The sequence below is a fragment of the Musca autumnalis genome, unplaced genomic scaffold (genome assembly GCF_047663935.1).
Source record: "Musca autumnalis isolate F117 unplaced genomic scaffold, ASM4766393v1 scaffold_4, whole genome shotgun sequence".
Classification (NCBI taxonomy): Eukaryota; Metazoa; Arthropoda; class Insecta; order Diptera; family Muscidae; genus Musca; species Musca autumnalis.
Genome location: NW_027411977.1, coordinates 74,166,896 through 74,183,061, shown reverse-complemented (window position 1 = coordinate 74,183,061; position 16,166 = coordinate 74,166,896). Strand labels below are relative to the sequence as shown.

The window sequence follows — 16,166 nt, the reverse complement described above, 5'->3', positions numbered from 1 at the left end:
CGAGGACTCAACCAAAAAGGCTGTGCAATAGAACGGTGATAGTGGCGTTTGTCTTATCAAAAGCCTTTGATACTGACAGGCACTCCACGCTGTTTAAGGACATTGCGCAGACAACCCTCCGGTCAAGTCTGAAACATTGGATAATCAATTATATGTGTGGACGCCAATCGTATGTGGAATTCAGGAACAAGAAGTCCAAACCCCGTAGAGTGAAACAGGGAGTTCCCCAAGGTGGGGTGATATCTCCGGAACTGTATAATCTCTACCTTTCCTGTATTCTGCCCCCTCCAGATGGCATTGCGATCGTAACGTAAGCGGATGATTGTACAATCCTGGCTTTAGGTAACTACCCTCATAACATCTGTGAGAGACTGAACAACTATTTAACCGATCTTACGACCTTGTTAAGATATCCGCCATTAAATCTACGGCCACTCTGTTCTCCACATGGATGGCGCAGTATAGAAGAGAGTTAAATGTCGTAGCAGAATTCCGACCACAAACTGCCCCAAAAATCTAGGGTTCACATTCGACACTACGTTCACGTCGTCCGCGCATGCCGCAGCTATCTGCGACAAACTGAAATGCAAAAACAAGGTCCTCAAGTCCCTAGCCGGCAGCGCTTGGGGTGCAAATAAAAAACTTTGTTCACCTCATATAACGCGATAGGTCGGTCTGTGGTAAGGTATGCGGCGCCAGTTTGGTCCCCGGGTGTTAACGTGAGAGCCATCACAATCACCATCTGCTGGCTAGACCCGACACACCCAGGCATATCAGGAAGGATATTCATGCTCTAGAGAGGGAGATCCAACGATACAGGAGAGAACCCCTAGATCAACAAGCATATCAAGCAGGATTGAATAGCATTCACACAGACGCAGTTGCCAAGGCCTTAAGCAATTATAGTGTGAATAAAGTACTCGGAGAACATCCCCCATCTATCGCAGCTGAGGAGGTTCAGCTGCCACGAAAAACTATAGTAGTTTTGGCTCAACTACGCTCAGGATATTGCAGTCGCTTAAATTCCTATTGGGCAAGTATCGATAGCACCGTGCAAACATCTGCCCAGTATGTGGCATGGGCACGCACGACACAAAACACCTTTTCAACTGCCCAGCCAAACCTACTCATCTAACTCCAGTGGATCTTTGGTTACATCCCATCGAAGCAGTCATTTTCCTGGAACTGGAGATAGATCCAGAGTCAGATTGAGCAGAAGAACGGACACGCAATCACGCAATAATAAACAGTGTTAAAACAACAACAATGGTGATGTAAATTTTTATGAATTTCGGAAGAGGTGGTGTACCTTAACCACGTCCTTTTAAACGCTATATATGCAATACTTATTACCATATGGATTTGAGCCTTAATTTTGGCGGACAATTCAGACGCCCACTTTTTAAATATGTTATATCTTAGAAACTGAATTTCGGAGGACCCTATGATTTTAAAGTCGCTATATTTTCTAAACTTATGAAGGTATGGACTTGCAAACGATTTGGGCGACAACGTTGGATCTGAAACCTTCTATATTTTGACCTAATTTCTTGGTTTCCTTAGTTTCTATATGTTTACTATCGAATCCCAAATAGAAATTAACAATCGGTAACGACAACAAATTGGGGTTTTAGCCAGGAAAATCGATTCCTGAACCACTGTACGGCGTTAATATGTCCTCGGCACAAACAACATCTGCTCTGAAATAAGGAGAACGCTAATATTGACAAACAGATACTACATTGGATTAAGTAAGCAGTTTAGAAACAAAGCGATAAATCGATTTAGAATTTGATTCTAAGTAAGTTCGGAAAGTATCTGATGGTCTACCTTTTGCAAATAAGAAGAGTTAAAGTGGTGTATGAAAAAAGAACTTTTCTCAGATTTCTACATTCAAAATCCACTTTTATATTTGTAATAATAATGCCAATAAAACTAATAGCGGTGCTGCTATGATAAATCCTGTGCGGACACCAATATTCCTGAATGATTTTATGACAAGTCCTTGTGGACCTTTTTGATCTAAAACTTGTTCCATTAAAGGTTTACCACCAGTCGCCTCTAAATATTCCACTTGTTGAACCTATAAAAACAAATGATTAAAATACAAACAAAAGCTTAGATTTAAATATTCCACAAAAAAAGTTTACTTACAAAATCAACTCCAATTTCAATGAGAGACACAAAGTCCAACCATACAACTTTTGTTAGCTCCTGAAGATAACAGGTTTCGCCATAATATGAATAAAACTGGCTAAGGTTTCTATTTAAAATCTCCGCTAACCACGGCAATGTGCCATTCGGAAGAAAGGCTATATCATTTGGCATCCTTACCATGGGTAAATGTTGCTCAACTATTTTAAAGAAGCGGAACTTGGTTTCCTTGACAACCTAAACAAAATTTAAGAGAAAAAAATCCACGTGACGATTGTTAGAAAATATTGAATCGTTGACTCACCTTAAAAGGGAACGCCAATACCACACAACGAGGAATCACACCATAATCATTTCTCGTGAGGTAGTCCTCGTGATAAAACTTTAAGTGCCATTCAGCAGGAAATCGTATATCTCCCAAATCGTTTTCAGGTATGGTTTCTTTAAGCCAATGCCACAATATTCCGTCCAGTAAGTAGTTCCCATATTGTTCAAGTGCTCCACCATATACAATTGGATGTCGCGGTTCATTGTAATCCAGTTTAATTGAAAGTGAGCCTTCAACATTTAATATTTCAGCATTATAGGGCTCCTCATTTAAGCCGTCAAATGCAAAAGGTTTGAAACGTTGATGTTTAATTTGTACATTTGTTTCATCCAACGGCATTCTATGTTTGCCAATACATTTGGCACTCTTCACTTTGGAATCTGTTCGAAAAAGAAATGAATTGATTACAAATCCTAGCAAAATGTTCGATGCCAAAGATGTTATTCAAGAATGGGTGCACGTAAAATGGAATCTCATTTTTTAGCATCTTCACTCATTCTTTTTACAAGAGCGTGACCCCCAAAAGATGCAATGCATTTTCGGATCCTAAGCATGTCACCAATCCTAAGCCCATTCTTTGGCATGTCATCTTAACCGATTCCCTAGAATAGAATTTTCACTAATCTTTGGCATGTCATTTTCACCAACCTTTAGGCATGAACTTTTCACGACTTGTTCGGAAAATGGAAAAGGCTGTATTGAAATATGATTATGATGATTTATTTAAGAAATTTATGAAATAACTCTAATTTAATTATCATCAATTATCATAATTGCAGTTTGTTGTTGTTGTAACAGTAGTTTATATGTTGTGTGTGTTCATTTTTCTGCTTAATTTGACACTGGGTCTATTAGTTGTTAGAATGTGGCCATTTCGATGGTTTGTAATCACAAAGCTACATGCTTAAGTTTGTTAGGGCAGTTGAAAAGGTGCAGTGTGTCGTGCGGGCCAGTGCCGCATGCTGGGCAGATGTTTCGCATCCTTGCCCTATAGGAATTTAGACGGCTGCACCATACCGAGTGTATTGAGCCAAAACTATTATGCTTTGTCCTAACAGCTGACGTTCCTCAGCTGCGATAAATGGTGGATGTTCTCCGAGGACCGCATTCACACGATACTTGTTTATTGCATCTGCGACTGTATTCATGTGATGTAACGTGACAAAATGATCACGAACATAATACCAACCCACTCTAAAACAACTCAATGCCATCCACACTAATAAAACCTTTAACGCTACTATGGAAACGATGCGTTACAATGCAATGTAATAAATCACCAACATGACAACAACGGAATACTTCTCAATCGCTTTGTGCAACCGTTCACTTAAGTATTTCACTTTGTCAGGCTTGCCACTGCAGGGAGCCAGCCATACGGGCTTGAGTACAGTTGTGTGTTCGTGGTCCGCCAACCGACACGGGAGTGTAGAGAGGTTGAGAAGTATTTTTGAGAGCTACCCCTTTGCGCGGTGGCTAATACATCCACTCCACCTTCGGGTGTTGTTCCACTCCACCTCCGGGTGTTGTTCCACCCACCTTCTGGGTTTGTTCCACTAGTCAATACTCGTAGTATACTGTAGAGGTTAATTTAGAACTAACACTAACTAACCGCGACCCGAACAATCGAACCGAGCACTGAATCACCGAGTGACCGAACCCCTACTACACGAGAGTCGAGGGCCCGAGCAACCATACGAACACCGAGTGGCCGAACAGCTACAACACGAATCACCGAGTGGCCGAACACATACGAACCCCCAATACCGAATCACCGAGTGGCCGAACACATACGAACACCGAGTGCCCGAACATCTACAATACGAATCACCGAGTGGCCGAACATCTACAATACGAATCACCGAGTTTCCGATTATCTTCAAATCGGCTACTACCGAAGAGCGAATCATCGAGTTCCCGTTTATCTTCAAATCACCTACTACAGAACAACGAATCATCGAGTTCCCGATTATCTACAAATCGCCTACAATCGAACAGCGAATCACCGAGTTCCCGATTATCTGCAGATCGCCTACTACCGAACGGCGAATCACCGAGTTCCTGATCATCATCAAATCACTCACTGAATCCAAGTAGCCGATCCCCCAGCCAATTATCCTTCTTATCGTATTTAAGCATCAGTAGATTATAAATTAGTTTTACATCAATAAATATCTGATTTAACCCCCAAGAAAGGGAGATTACTCGTCTTATTATTACGTAAGGTTTAGTGGACACGACTAAGTCTACCCCAGCCTACGACAAAAACACTTTACAGTGAATGCTACTTAAACCTGCTTGATAGGCTGGTTGATCTAGGGCTTATCTATTGTAACGTTGGACGTCTCTGTCTAGATCATAATGACCCCCTGGCTTGCCTGGGTCTGCTGTCTGAATTCTGCTACCACCGACCATGACATTCAACTTTATTGTTCTCAACTCTGAAGCCCAGGTGGTGAACAGAATGGCCGTAGATTTGTTAGCTGATATTTATATATTCCTCGCTAGGTAAGATCAGACAAAAAGGAGTTCAGCCTTTCACAAATTTTGCCAGGGAAGGCATAATACAAACATCCGCATACGTTACGATTTCAATGCAGAGGTATAGGTATAGGTTAGGTTAGACAGTTCCGACAATATCACCCCACCTTGGACAACTCCCTGTTTCACTTTACGGACGTTGGACTTCTTGATCGTAAATTCTACGTACGACTGGCGTCCAACGTTTCAAACTTGACCGGAGCGCAGTCTGCTCGATGGCCTCAAACAGCGTGGAGTGCTTGACAGTATCAATGGGTTTTGATAAATCATGCGCCACTATCACTGTTATATCGCATTACTTGCTCTGATTGAGTCCTAAACTAATATGTGTGGAGATGGCGTGCAACGCAGTTGTTGTGCTGCTTACGGTTCCCATGCTATTGATCGGCAACTGGACAGTTATTTCTGATGCTGGGGAGGACTAAAGCCCCAAGGGTCTTTGCTGCGAGTGACAAAAGCGAAATCGGTCTGTACGATTCACCTTTGCTGGCATCCTTGCCAGGCTTCAGTAGCGGGACCATTTTCCAGACTCCGGAAACAATTAGGGTGGCTAGCGACTGGTTGAGAACTTTAGTGAGATACTCGACTTCCGGCCGTACAGCTGTTGCAGATTAAGCATATCCGCTGCTCGCAACAGAGTTTACTTCCTCCGCAACTGATTTTGATTCATCTTACAAAAGGTTTTTTACTTCCCATCACCAGTACAGATTCCGACATGGACTCCAACAGCAAATTACTATTTCGTGAATTTTATTTTACAACATTTTGGAAATGTATACTCTTTTTTATTTTGTAGGGATCTACAAATCGACTTGCTTTTAAGGTTCTGCAGAGCAGGGTTCTCTATAGCAGGCAAGGAAACTTTTATAATACCAAGGAGTGCAGTCCGACTCTATTTTCAGCCCAATGAATATGATAGCATAATAAATCGTTTATAGCTTTAAACGTATTTAGATAAATAAAAGAAAATATACATGGGCATAAATAAAACAAGCAAAAAAGTGTCAGTCGCCTTTGTCGACAGAGATATACCCTCAGCCTGTGTGGATTGAAATATCTTTTTCCCAAAAAACATGTTTTTAGGGGGGTTTTCAAAATTTTGGGCGTATGAACCGACAAAAGTATGGATAGGATTAAAGCTCAAAAATTTGCGGGGATATCGATAGATATAGCTTTTTATCACATTAGCCTACGAAAACCATAATACCGCTGTAAACAGGGTCACTAGGAAAACCTTCGGTAAAAATGTCCAAAGGATCCTCAAACAGACCCTTAACCACACAAAAATGTTTGCGTGGGTGGTACCACAAGGATTGGATAGATAGAGCCAAATTTGAACATAAACTAAGTTTCGGCAATATTTAGAGATCCAAAATTTGGACCAAATCGGTTGCTGCGTCTATGAGCAATTGCGCGAACCATTTTAGCCAATATTATCGAACTTTTGGGTGGGAGGTACCGGAAGGAGTGGACCTATAAGCACCACCTTCGTCTAATATTCGAAGAAATATTACAATATCCAATGTGTGGGCGAACGCATTATTCGGGATAGGGATTTTTTACAACTTTCTGGATATTTTCTCAAGAAGACTTGCCCCTGAAAAAACTTTTACTGTAGTAATTGAGGCAGCGAATGAATGTTGCTTCAAGAAAAACTAAAGTGATTCGAGAGCAGGTCTTAAAGTTAATTTATCCAAAACTTTGAGTGGGAGGAACCAGAAGGAGTGGACAAATATAGTCCATATTTGAACCTGATCTATATCTGGTAGATATATTAGGATGTGTAAAGTATGGAACAAATCGGTCACTCCCATTATACCGTTGTGTGGGGGGCAGTAAATACAAGTTGTTACGACAAAAATCGAAGCGATTCGAGACCAGGTCCTAAACTGATTTTTTTTTGTGTGGGAGTTACCCGAAAGAGTGGAGCGATTGAGTCCATATTGGAACATAATCTAAATCTGGTAGAAATTTCACGATGTGCAAGGTATGGACAAAATCGGTTAATTTCCTTCAAGCGTTATCGTGCGCACAAATTTTCCGAACATTTCCGAACTTTTGTCGGGGAAGTACCGGAAGGAGTGGACCGATATAACCCATCTTCGAACTTAAACTAAGTTTGGACAAAATATTACGAAAGCCAAATTTTGGACCGAATAGGCAGATCCGTTCGAGAGTTATCATGCGCTCCAACCACTGCACACGGTGTCATAGGGTTTTTTTTGTACCTTTCAGGCTTTTTCTCAGGAAGTATGGACTTATGGACCCTGATGAAACTTATACCGTCGTATGTGGGGGGGGGGGGGGGGTGCACATGTAAACATTGAAACAACACTTAATGTTCGTTTGCGTGGCCTAGTATGTAGTGTGTTCGGCTACAAAGCAGAAGTTCGTGTGTTCAAATCCAGTAAGGGGCGAAATAAAATAACCAACTTCCAGTGGACGTAGAATAACTAGTTATTATAGTGGTCATAGAATAACTAGTAATTCAGAGCGACATGCCCTTGTTAAAATAATGGGTTAGTAGGGGGATTTGTAAGTAGTTATGGCTGCCAAAAATCCCTTACAAAACCCATTATTTTGGGAGGATTTTTTATTTTTTTTTTTTGCTGGGTAGTCCTTTTTTCAGAAATTCGCTTATAATGTCACCATTTTTTCTCATTTTAAAATATTTTTTTTCCAAAATTAGTCATGTTTGTGAACCCTTTTCTCCTTAAGAACCGCAAAAAATGGCAAATAAAAGTTAAGTTTGGAAAAATTTGGAATCTTTTGAAGCGTTGTGCATCATTAAACTTTTAAAACGAAGACATGAATTTGTTGTAGTTTGGCGCATTACATTAGTATTACAAACAACATCAGAATTTCCCACCGCCAAATTAAAGTTTGTGCAATTAAAATTGCGACAAGTACATCATGTGGTTACAAATTTTTTTTCAGAAAAAGCTTTAAGAAATTTGAATGTTTTAATTTAGACAAGTAAAAAGTCGTTAAGTTCGGCCGGGCCGAACTTTTTATACCCTCCACCATAAAATAGTCTTAATTAAAATGGAATAATTAGGGTCCTTTCACAATTTTAGGTGGAGCAACTTTTCGACAATGGATAGATTCCTACTGCCTCCCACTATTGCTTAAATTACACTGTGAACACAAATGTTGGGGCAGAGATAATTCCTTTTGGAGATGAAAGCCTTTGGTGTGTTTATATTAAAAACCCCGAAGGACAGATGCGCCGTGAGTCGAACTTCCGCGTTATGGCGTGATGAAATTTTTGCAAGAGACCCGGTAAGCCATCATGAATTAGCATTATATCTTTGATTGTTGTTTTTGTAGAGCACTTAAGCAATAGTGAACAAAAATATAACGCTAATTCCTGATGGCCCACAGGGTCTCTAACAAAAATTTCATCACGCCATAACGCGGAAGTTCGACTCACGGTGGATCTGTCCTTCGGGGTTCATAATATACTCACCAAGACCTTTCTTTCCCAAGAGGAATTTTCCGTGCCCCAAACTTTCACCTCCATTTTGTTGCACAGTGTTATCTAATCTAATCTAAAAAAATGTGTTCAGGTAAATGAAAGGTACCACCTACGGGGCTATATCAAAGAGTCAACCTATCTTTAATTTTTTGGCGGAAAAGTTTTATAGCTGCAGGGAACTTCAAGAGTCAAATTGAGGGTAGTTTCATCAAAACAATGTAGACCCTCAAAAATGGACCCATGTTGACGAATTTTAGTGAAGAAATTTCGTGACCACTGAAAATTCCCGAAAATCGGGAGGTACAGTTATATGCGTGGATATACCAAAATATATATAGACAAAATTGTAGCTAAAATTCTCAAAATACCGATCATTACATCTAGTTCGGTTCAAAATTGCAGCAAAAATTCTCAAAATACCGAAAATCGGGAGGTACCGTTATATGGGGGCTATACCAAAACATGGACCTATGTTGACGATGTTTGGTGGAGATGTTTCATGACCACTGAGAACTTCAAATTGCAAATTACAGCTAGTTCGGTTAAAAATTGTAGCTAAAATTCTCAAAATACCGAAAATCGGGAGGTACCGATATATGGGGGCTATACCAAAACATGGACCTATGTTGACGATGTTTCGTGGAGATGTTTCATGACCACTGAGAACCTCAAATGTCAAATTGCAGCTAGTTCGGTTAAAAATTTTAACTAAAATGCTCAAAATACCCAAAATCGGGAGTTACGGTTATAAGGGGGCCATACCAAACCATGGACCTATGTTGACGATGTTTGGTGGAGATGTTTCATGACCACTGAGAACCTCAAATGTCAAATTGCAGATAGTTCGGTTACAAATTGTGGCTAAAATTCTCAAAATACCGAAAATCGGGAGGTACCCTTATATGGGGGCTATTCCAAAATATGGACCTATGTTGACGATGTTTGGTGGAGATATTTCATGACCACTGAGAACCTCAAATGGCAAATTACAGCTAGTTCAGTTAAAAATTTTAGCTAAAATTCTCAAAATACCGAAAATCGGGAGGTACCGATATATGGGGGCTATACCAAAACATGGACCTATGTTGACGATGTTTCGTGGAGATGTTTAGTGACCACTGAGAACCTCAAATGTCAAATTGTAGATAGTTCGGTTAAAAATTGTGGCTAAAATTCTCAAAATACCGAAAATCGAGAGGTACCGTTATATGGGGACTATACCAAAACATGGACCTATGCCCATATCCTTTGGGATGTAAGTTTATTGATCACTAGGAACCCTAATTGCTAAATTATAGCTAATTCGGTCAGCAAATGTGGCGAAGAACGTCAAAATACCTCAAATCCGGAGGTACCGTTATATGGGGGGCTATACCAAAGAGATGACCGATATAGCCCATCTTCGAACTTGACCTGCCTATGGTAAAAAGACCCTCGGGTGCAAAGTTTCAACACTCTATCTCAATTATTGCGGACAGTAGAGTGATTACAACAGACGGACAGACGGACATGGCTAGATCGTCTTAGAATTTTATCCTGATCAAGAATATATATACTTTATAGGGTCGCAAATGATTAGTTCGATGTGTTACAAACGGAATGACAAACATAATATACCCTCCATACTATGGTGGAGGGTATAAAAAAATCATCATAATAGGTGACCCTATATAGCATGGGTATGGATTTTTTATTAAGAGACTTTATTTAAAAATTCCATAGTTTAAAGAATTTCAACTAACAAAACAGCGAACATTAAAAGATTTTTCACAACCATCCTATCTTGCGAAATGCCAGTGTTTCCGAATGATTTAAAAACCTGTCCCACTGGAGGTTTTTGAACTATAATTTTCCTCATTAATGGTGCGCCGTCCTTAAACTCTAAGTATTCGACTTGCTGGACCTATCGAAAGAAATAAACAAAAACAAAATAATCACTAAAAATTTTAATTGAAAATTCCAATTCCAGAAACACTCACAAAATCCACACCAATTTCCATGGGCGCGATAAAATCGAACCATACAACATCCTTAAGATTCAAGGCGTAACAAGTTGAGCCATGATATGAATAGAAGTGGCTAAAATTTCTTTTGAAAATTTCCTCTATCGAAGGTATTGAATCCGTCGGAAGCATAACAGTTTGAAATGGAAATCTTATCAATGGCAAATATTGGCTCACTGTCTCAAAAAAGTTAAATGTTGTCTTTTCCACAACCTAAAATGAAAAATCCATATTAAGAATTTTCTTTTCGAATTCATTAATAACAATTTGTCACCTTAAAACGGAATGTAAATACCATCATTCCAAAAGACTTTTTATCCGCAGGTGCAAGGTCTGGGTATTCCGTGTGATAAAAAATTAAATGTAATTCAGCTGGAAATTTTGTATCTCCCAAATCATTTTGAGATTCAGTTTTTTCAAGCCAATACCAAAAAATTTGCTGTAGGGTATAATTCCCATGTTCTTCTAGTGGTCCAGCATAAATAATTGGTTCATTTCCCTCATAATAATCTATTCGAATTATAAGACTGCCTTCGGCGTTTGCCAATACTGCATATTGTGGTTCGGCATTGAAGTTTTCAAATTCAAAACGTTTAAACTTTTTATATGCAATAGACACATGTCCTTCATCCAAGGGTAAGAAGTGTTTCCCGATGCATTCAGAATCGTCCATTTGTGGTACGTCTATTTAAAAAATAATATCTTTATTAAGCGATATTTGTTCGAAAAGTAGCATAAATAAAAAAAGCTTTCTCAGGACTTATGGCTGAATTATATAAAATAATCATTTGCGACTCATTAAAGTATGGACATAGTATATGTATATATTCTTGATCAGTATAAAATTCTTAGTCAATCGAATCATGTCCGCCTGCTCTAATCGCTACAATAATTGAGCTAGAGCGCTATATTTTTGCACCCTGTAATTTGACATTAAAGGTTCCCAGTGCACTGTGGTGGAACTTGAATGGGAAGAGCGGCCACAAATACTTCCTGTGCAGATATCAATACGAAAATTTCAGTAAAGGTTACTTTAACAACACAACTTTGGGTATAGCCCCCATAGAACGGTACAACCTGATTTCTGGAATTTTGGGGGTCTTGACCACATCTTTCAATGAAATTGGCTAAAATTTGTCTATCGGCATTCCCTAGTGTTAAAAAACCTTCTTGCAAAAATTTTTTGAATTGAGTCCACGTTTTGATACGGTCCCCATGTAATGTTTGGTTTACATTCGGCGTCTTTTCGTGATTTCAAAGGCGTTTCGTGATTTCGCGCAAAATCAAGCAAAATTTATCATGATTTCGTATACAAAAATGAAATCATCTCATTTCGTGATTTCAGCGAAATCAACATCGAAATCACAGTACACATGATATACAACCCTGTCTTTGCCTAAAAAGGTACCAAAAGTTGCAACACTTTTCACGTATCACAATAAACAAGGTAGATGGTCAATTGCTGCAACAAAAAATTGTAGTATCAAAATTTGTAAACAATGTGAAAAAATATTAAATTACTTTGTTACAATGCTATTTTTCATTGTGTCCCCGTACTTTTTTAATGGTAATGTTAAAAAAAAAGCGAATTGTCAAAAATTGCTTCCCCATAAAAATTTCTAAAAAAATAAGTGAACGGAAAAATGGCGGAAATTGCAAAAACTCCAGTAAAAATATCAAAATCAACGTATCAGCTGTCGTATTTAGATGATAATGAACGTGTTGCTAGTTTCTACTATGCCAAAATTGTATGGCAGAAAACAGCAGAATAGGGTGTTATTCGGCGCTATTTTAGTTTAATGAGAAGTACAAGTCTTGTTAGATTTCTTAGTACGGTAACGTATTTTTAGCACTAAACTGAAAAACTGCTGCAAGTAGTAATATTTTGCAAGTTCTGAAACACAACTTTTATCTATCAATATTTATTATTATGTCTCAACGATAAAATCATATTTATATATTTTCATTTGTTAGTGCTATACACAATTAATACGATATATAGATAGTTTTACGATAATTTTCGAAATAAAGTTGTAAAGTTCTATATTCTCGTATATTTTTGATGACTAATTCAATTTACAACAACTTGTTTCGATCAGCTGCGCATATGCATCTACCTTGATCATTGTAATATGTTTGAAATCAACAAAAAAATAAGTGTGAACACCGAGGTGTATTTCAGGATTTCGTGAAATCCAGTGGATTTTAGAGCGCAAGTGTGAACTTGGCATAATGTTACCGCCTGATTTTCGGAATTTTGAAAGTTTTATATAAATTGTTAATTCGAAATGCCACTTAATCATTCCTGGAGGTAGGCTACTTCCAGAAAATTTTCGATTAATGTAGGTCCACCCTTTGATGTTGTTCCTATAAATCGGTACCGCCCAATATTCGGTATTTTTAGGGTTCTAGACGTAATAATCAATCAAAATGTCTGAATTTTCGAAATTTTACATTGAGGACCACATTTTGACGTATCCTTCATATAACTAAACCGCACAATGTCTCTACTATATATTTAAAAACTGAAATTTATCACCTGCACCTTTGGAAAAAAATACAAAAACCAACTGAAAGGTATTCTTAGTATTTTGGGAACAAGTTCTAAAGTTGCAAAAAGATGCAGCTGAAATTTTGATAATAGAATCTTCAGACTACTTGTGATCTTTAAAAAAGTCGTTGGGGGAAAGGGGTGAAAGATAACTAACATTTTACATGAAATTTAATTATACTGAAGAAAAAGTCCATCAGTCAACACACGTATTCAATAACGAATCCAAATAATTAACAAACACAAAACTGCATAAAAGTTAAGTAAATACATTTTTTTCAGTATTCGAATTAAGTTTGGTCAATATAGAGTTTATTTAGTTTGATATTAATATTTTACTTTCATCTAACTTTTGCATTGAATTCACCTCGAAATCAAACCTGTTAAATTTGTCTTTTTTGATGCTTTTATTAAAGAGTACAGTAAGAAGTAATCCATAACAAATTTATTTTAGAGAAATTTAACATGTTAGAAGTAGATATGAACACATTTGGTACCAAAAATTAGACTTTCATTTTTATAATTTTGGCCAATGGCAGCGACCACTATGCAGTGGTCGCAAACTTCTACAATAAAAACATAGGTCCATGTTTTGGTATAACCCAATATAACGGTATCTCCCGATTATCAATTTGTTATCAAATTGTCAACATAGGACCATATTTTGGTATATTACCTTCCGATTTTCGATATTTTGAAAATTTTACTACAATTATTAACAGAACTAGATGTAACTACAACTTTTAACTGTATAACCAGTGTATCCTCCTGGGATTAAAGCACCAGTTTAAGTCTATAGCCCACCGACAGTTTGGCCAACGGTGCCCGGACATAACTCCAAAATTGATTTTGGACATAACTCCCAACGATTTCTTTGCATAATTTTGAAAATTAGAATTATGAACAGTTTTGTAAATTTTAGAGTAGTAGTAGGTTAGGTTAGGTTGAGAAGAGGGGTGATTCAAGATCACCACATGTCCTTAAAAAGAAAGGACATACACTTAAGCCAGAAGAGGCCTGTTATGCGCTCTAATTTTATGTGTCCTGGAAGTTGTTGTTGCTAGTTTAGGAGTTCCGTCCCATTGACGTAGTCCCTCAAGTTTTTGAACCCGATGTCCTTGATATGGTCCAGTCCTGTAATTATGTCGTTTCCCATTAGTTGAGTTCTCAAGTTTGTGAAAGCCTGGCAGTGGCAGAGATAGTGTTCCAACGTTTCGTTGTCCTCGCCACATGCCCTGCATTCACTATTCTCTGCACAGCCTATCCTGTGCAGATGCGCTTGTAGTCCTAGATGCCCTGTGAGGACACCGATCAGTCTACTGATATCGTTTTTACTCATCCCTAGGAGGTCATAGGATTTTTGTAGTTTTTCCCTTTTCCTGGTTATTCCATAGGGATACATGAGCATTCTTTGCCCAAGCTTTTAGTTCTATACGAGCCGCCTTTAAAGGTTTGGCATTGTCTAGACTTACTGTAGGTAGCTCCCTGGCTTGTTTTGCTAAGAAGTTTGCTACTTCGTTTCCCGTAATCCCTATGTGTCCTGGTACCCATATAATGTTTACCGAGCCATAATGGGAATAATCGTTAATTGAATTTTTACACTCTAAGACAGTTTTCGATATTGTTGCCTTACTTGTTATAGCTCTAATTGCTGCTTTACTATCCGTAAGGATGTTAACAGTGATCGCTCGGATTTCGGCCTGGAGGATCGTGTTATGATCCGGCAGACGAAGGGAGATCCTCGTTTCCGAGTCTACGATATAAAGACCCAGTCCCGTTCTCCCCCTTAACACAGCCCCGTCCATAAACCCGCAGCTTCCAGCAGGAATCTGTGCAAGGGTTCCATCTTCACTTGATTCTGGTATCCGGTCCGATACTATTTGATTTATAGATTCACCCGTTGTGAACCGTAATATGCATTGGTGGTATGTTTGGTGGTCTCTTTCGATCCACTCGCTCATCGCTTTCAGTCTTATAGCCGCGATGGCTGCTTCATACCTTACCTGTATTTCTATCGGGTGGACAAATAGAATTGTCTCTAAAGCCCTAGTTGGTGTAGTCCTCATCGCCCCGCTAATGCCTAGGCAGCACATTCTTTGGACTCTTTGCAATGTTTCCACATTGTACTTTTTGTCCATAGCTGTCCACCATACAACAGATGCGTAAGTAAGAATCGGTCTTATTACGCTTCTGAATAGCCAGTGCATCATTCTAGGATTAAAACCCCATTTTGAGCCTATAGCCCTTCTACAAGTTGACCAACATCTGTGTGCTTTGGCAGCCCTTTCCTGAATATGGTCTTTCCATTTGAGTTTCCTATCTAGAATTACCCCCAGATATTTAACTGTTGGAGATATAGTTAATGTCTTATTCAGGAAAACTGGTTCTTCGACGGAGCCCAATTTCGTTTTCCTAGTGAAAAGACATAACTCTGTTTTTTCCGGGTTAACATTAAGACCTCTTGGTCTAGCCCAGTTGTAAGCTATATTTAGAGCCTCTTCGGCTCTCCTGCAAAGTAGATTTGGATTCTTTCCCCTTAGAAGTATTATAACGTCGTCTGCATAACAGACTGGGTCAAATCCTTCCTTGGTTAAGGACCTTAGTAGACTATTTATGGTAGTGACCCACAGAAGAGGCGATAAAATCCCCCCCTCTGGCGTTCCCTGCCCTACTTTGTCTCTTCTTGTTACGTCATGTAGCGCGCAGCTTATCCATAAGCATGTCGTCTATCCAGTTCCTCTGCGCTGTGTCTACACGAAATTCGTCTAAGGAGTGGATCAGCGTTTCCGTGCTGACGTTGTTGAAAGCACCTTCTATGTCGATGTAAACTGCGAGTGTGTACATCTTCATTTCGAAGGTCCTCTCTATGTGGTGTACTACCTCATGTAATGCGGTTTCCACTGATCTACCTTTCACGTATGCATGTTGTTTATATTTCAACATGTCGTTGGGAATTTTGCTCTTGATCATGGTATAAATTGTGAAAATATGTTTGTAAAAAATCGCGCGATTTTTTCAAAAATATTTTCGCCTGCGACGCTTTTCGTTTTTCTGAATGTATTTGAATATTTTTACAAACAGTTTCAATCTTCTCAAATAGTGAAAATATTT

The 16,166-nt window shown here is 38.8% G+C and overlaps 2 protein-coding genes across 2 annotated transcripts in view; both read right to left on the bottom strand.

The window, feature by feature from the left end:
- Positions 1-1,906: 1,906 nt before the first annotated feature.
- LOC141401063 (uncharacterized) overlaps positions 1,907-16,166 on the bottom strand; it is a 66,350-nt gene continuing 52,090 nt past the window's right edge. The window contains exons 3-5 of the mRNA XM_073980891.1: positions 2,459-2,862; positions 2,155-2,391; positions 1,907-2,083 (exon numbers count right to left, since the gene is read on the bottom strand). Coding sequence (XP_073836992.1) covers positions 1,907-2,083; positions 2,155-2,391; positions 2,459-2,862 — 818 coding nt within the window. The remainder of the gene's footprint in view (positions 2,084-2,154; positions 2,392-2,458; positions 2,863-16,166) is intronic.
- LOC141401064 (uncharacterized) overlaps positions 10,188-16,166 on the bottom strand; it is a 105,912-nt gene continuing 99,933 nt past the window's right edge. The window contains exons 2-4 of the mRNA XM_073980892.1: positions 10,779-11,188; positions 10,481-10,717; positions 10,188-10,404 (exon numbers count right to left, since the gene is read on the bottom strand). Coding sequence (XP_073836993.1) covers positions 10,225-10,404; positions 10,481-10,717; positions 10,779-11,177 — 816 coding nt within the window. The 5' untranslated portion in view covers positions 11,178-11,188 and the 3' untranslated portion in view covers positions 10,188-10,224. The remainder of the gene's footprint in view (positions 10,405-10,480; positions 10,718-10,778; positions 11,189-16,166) is intronic.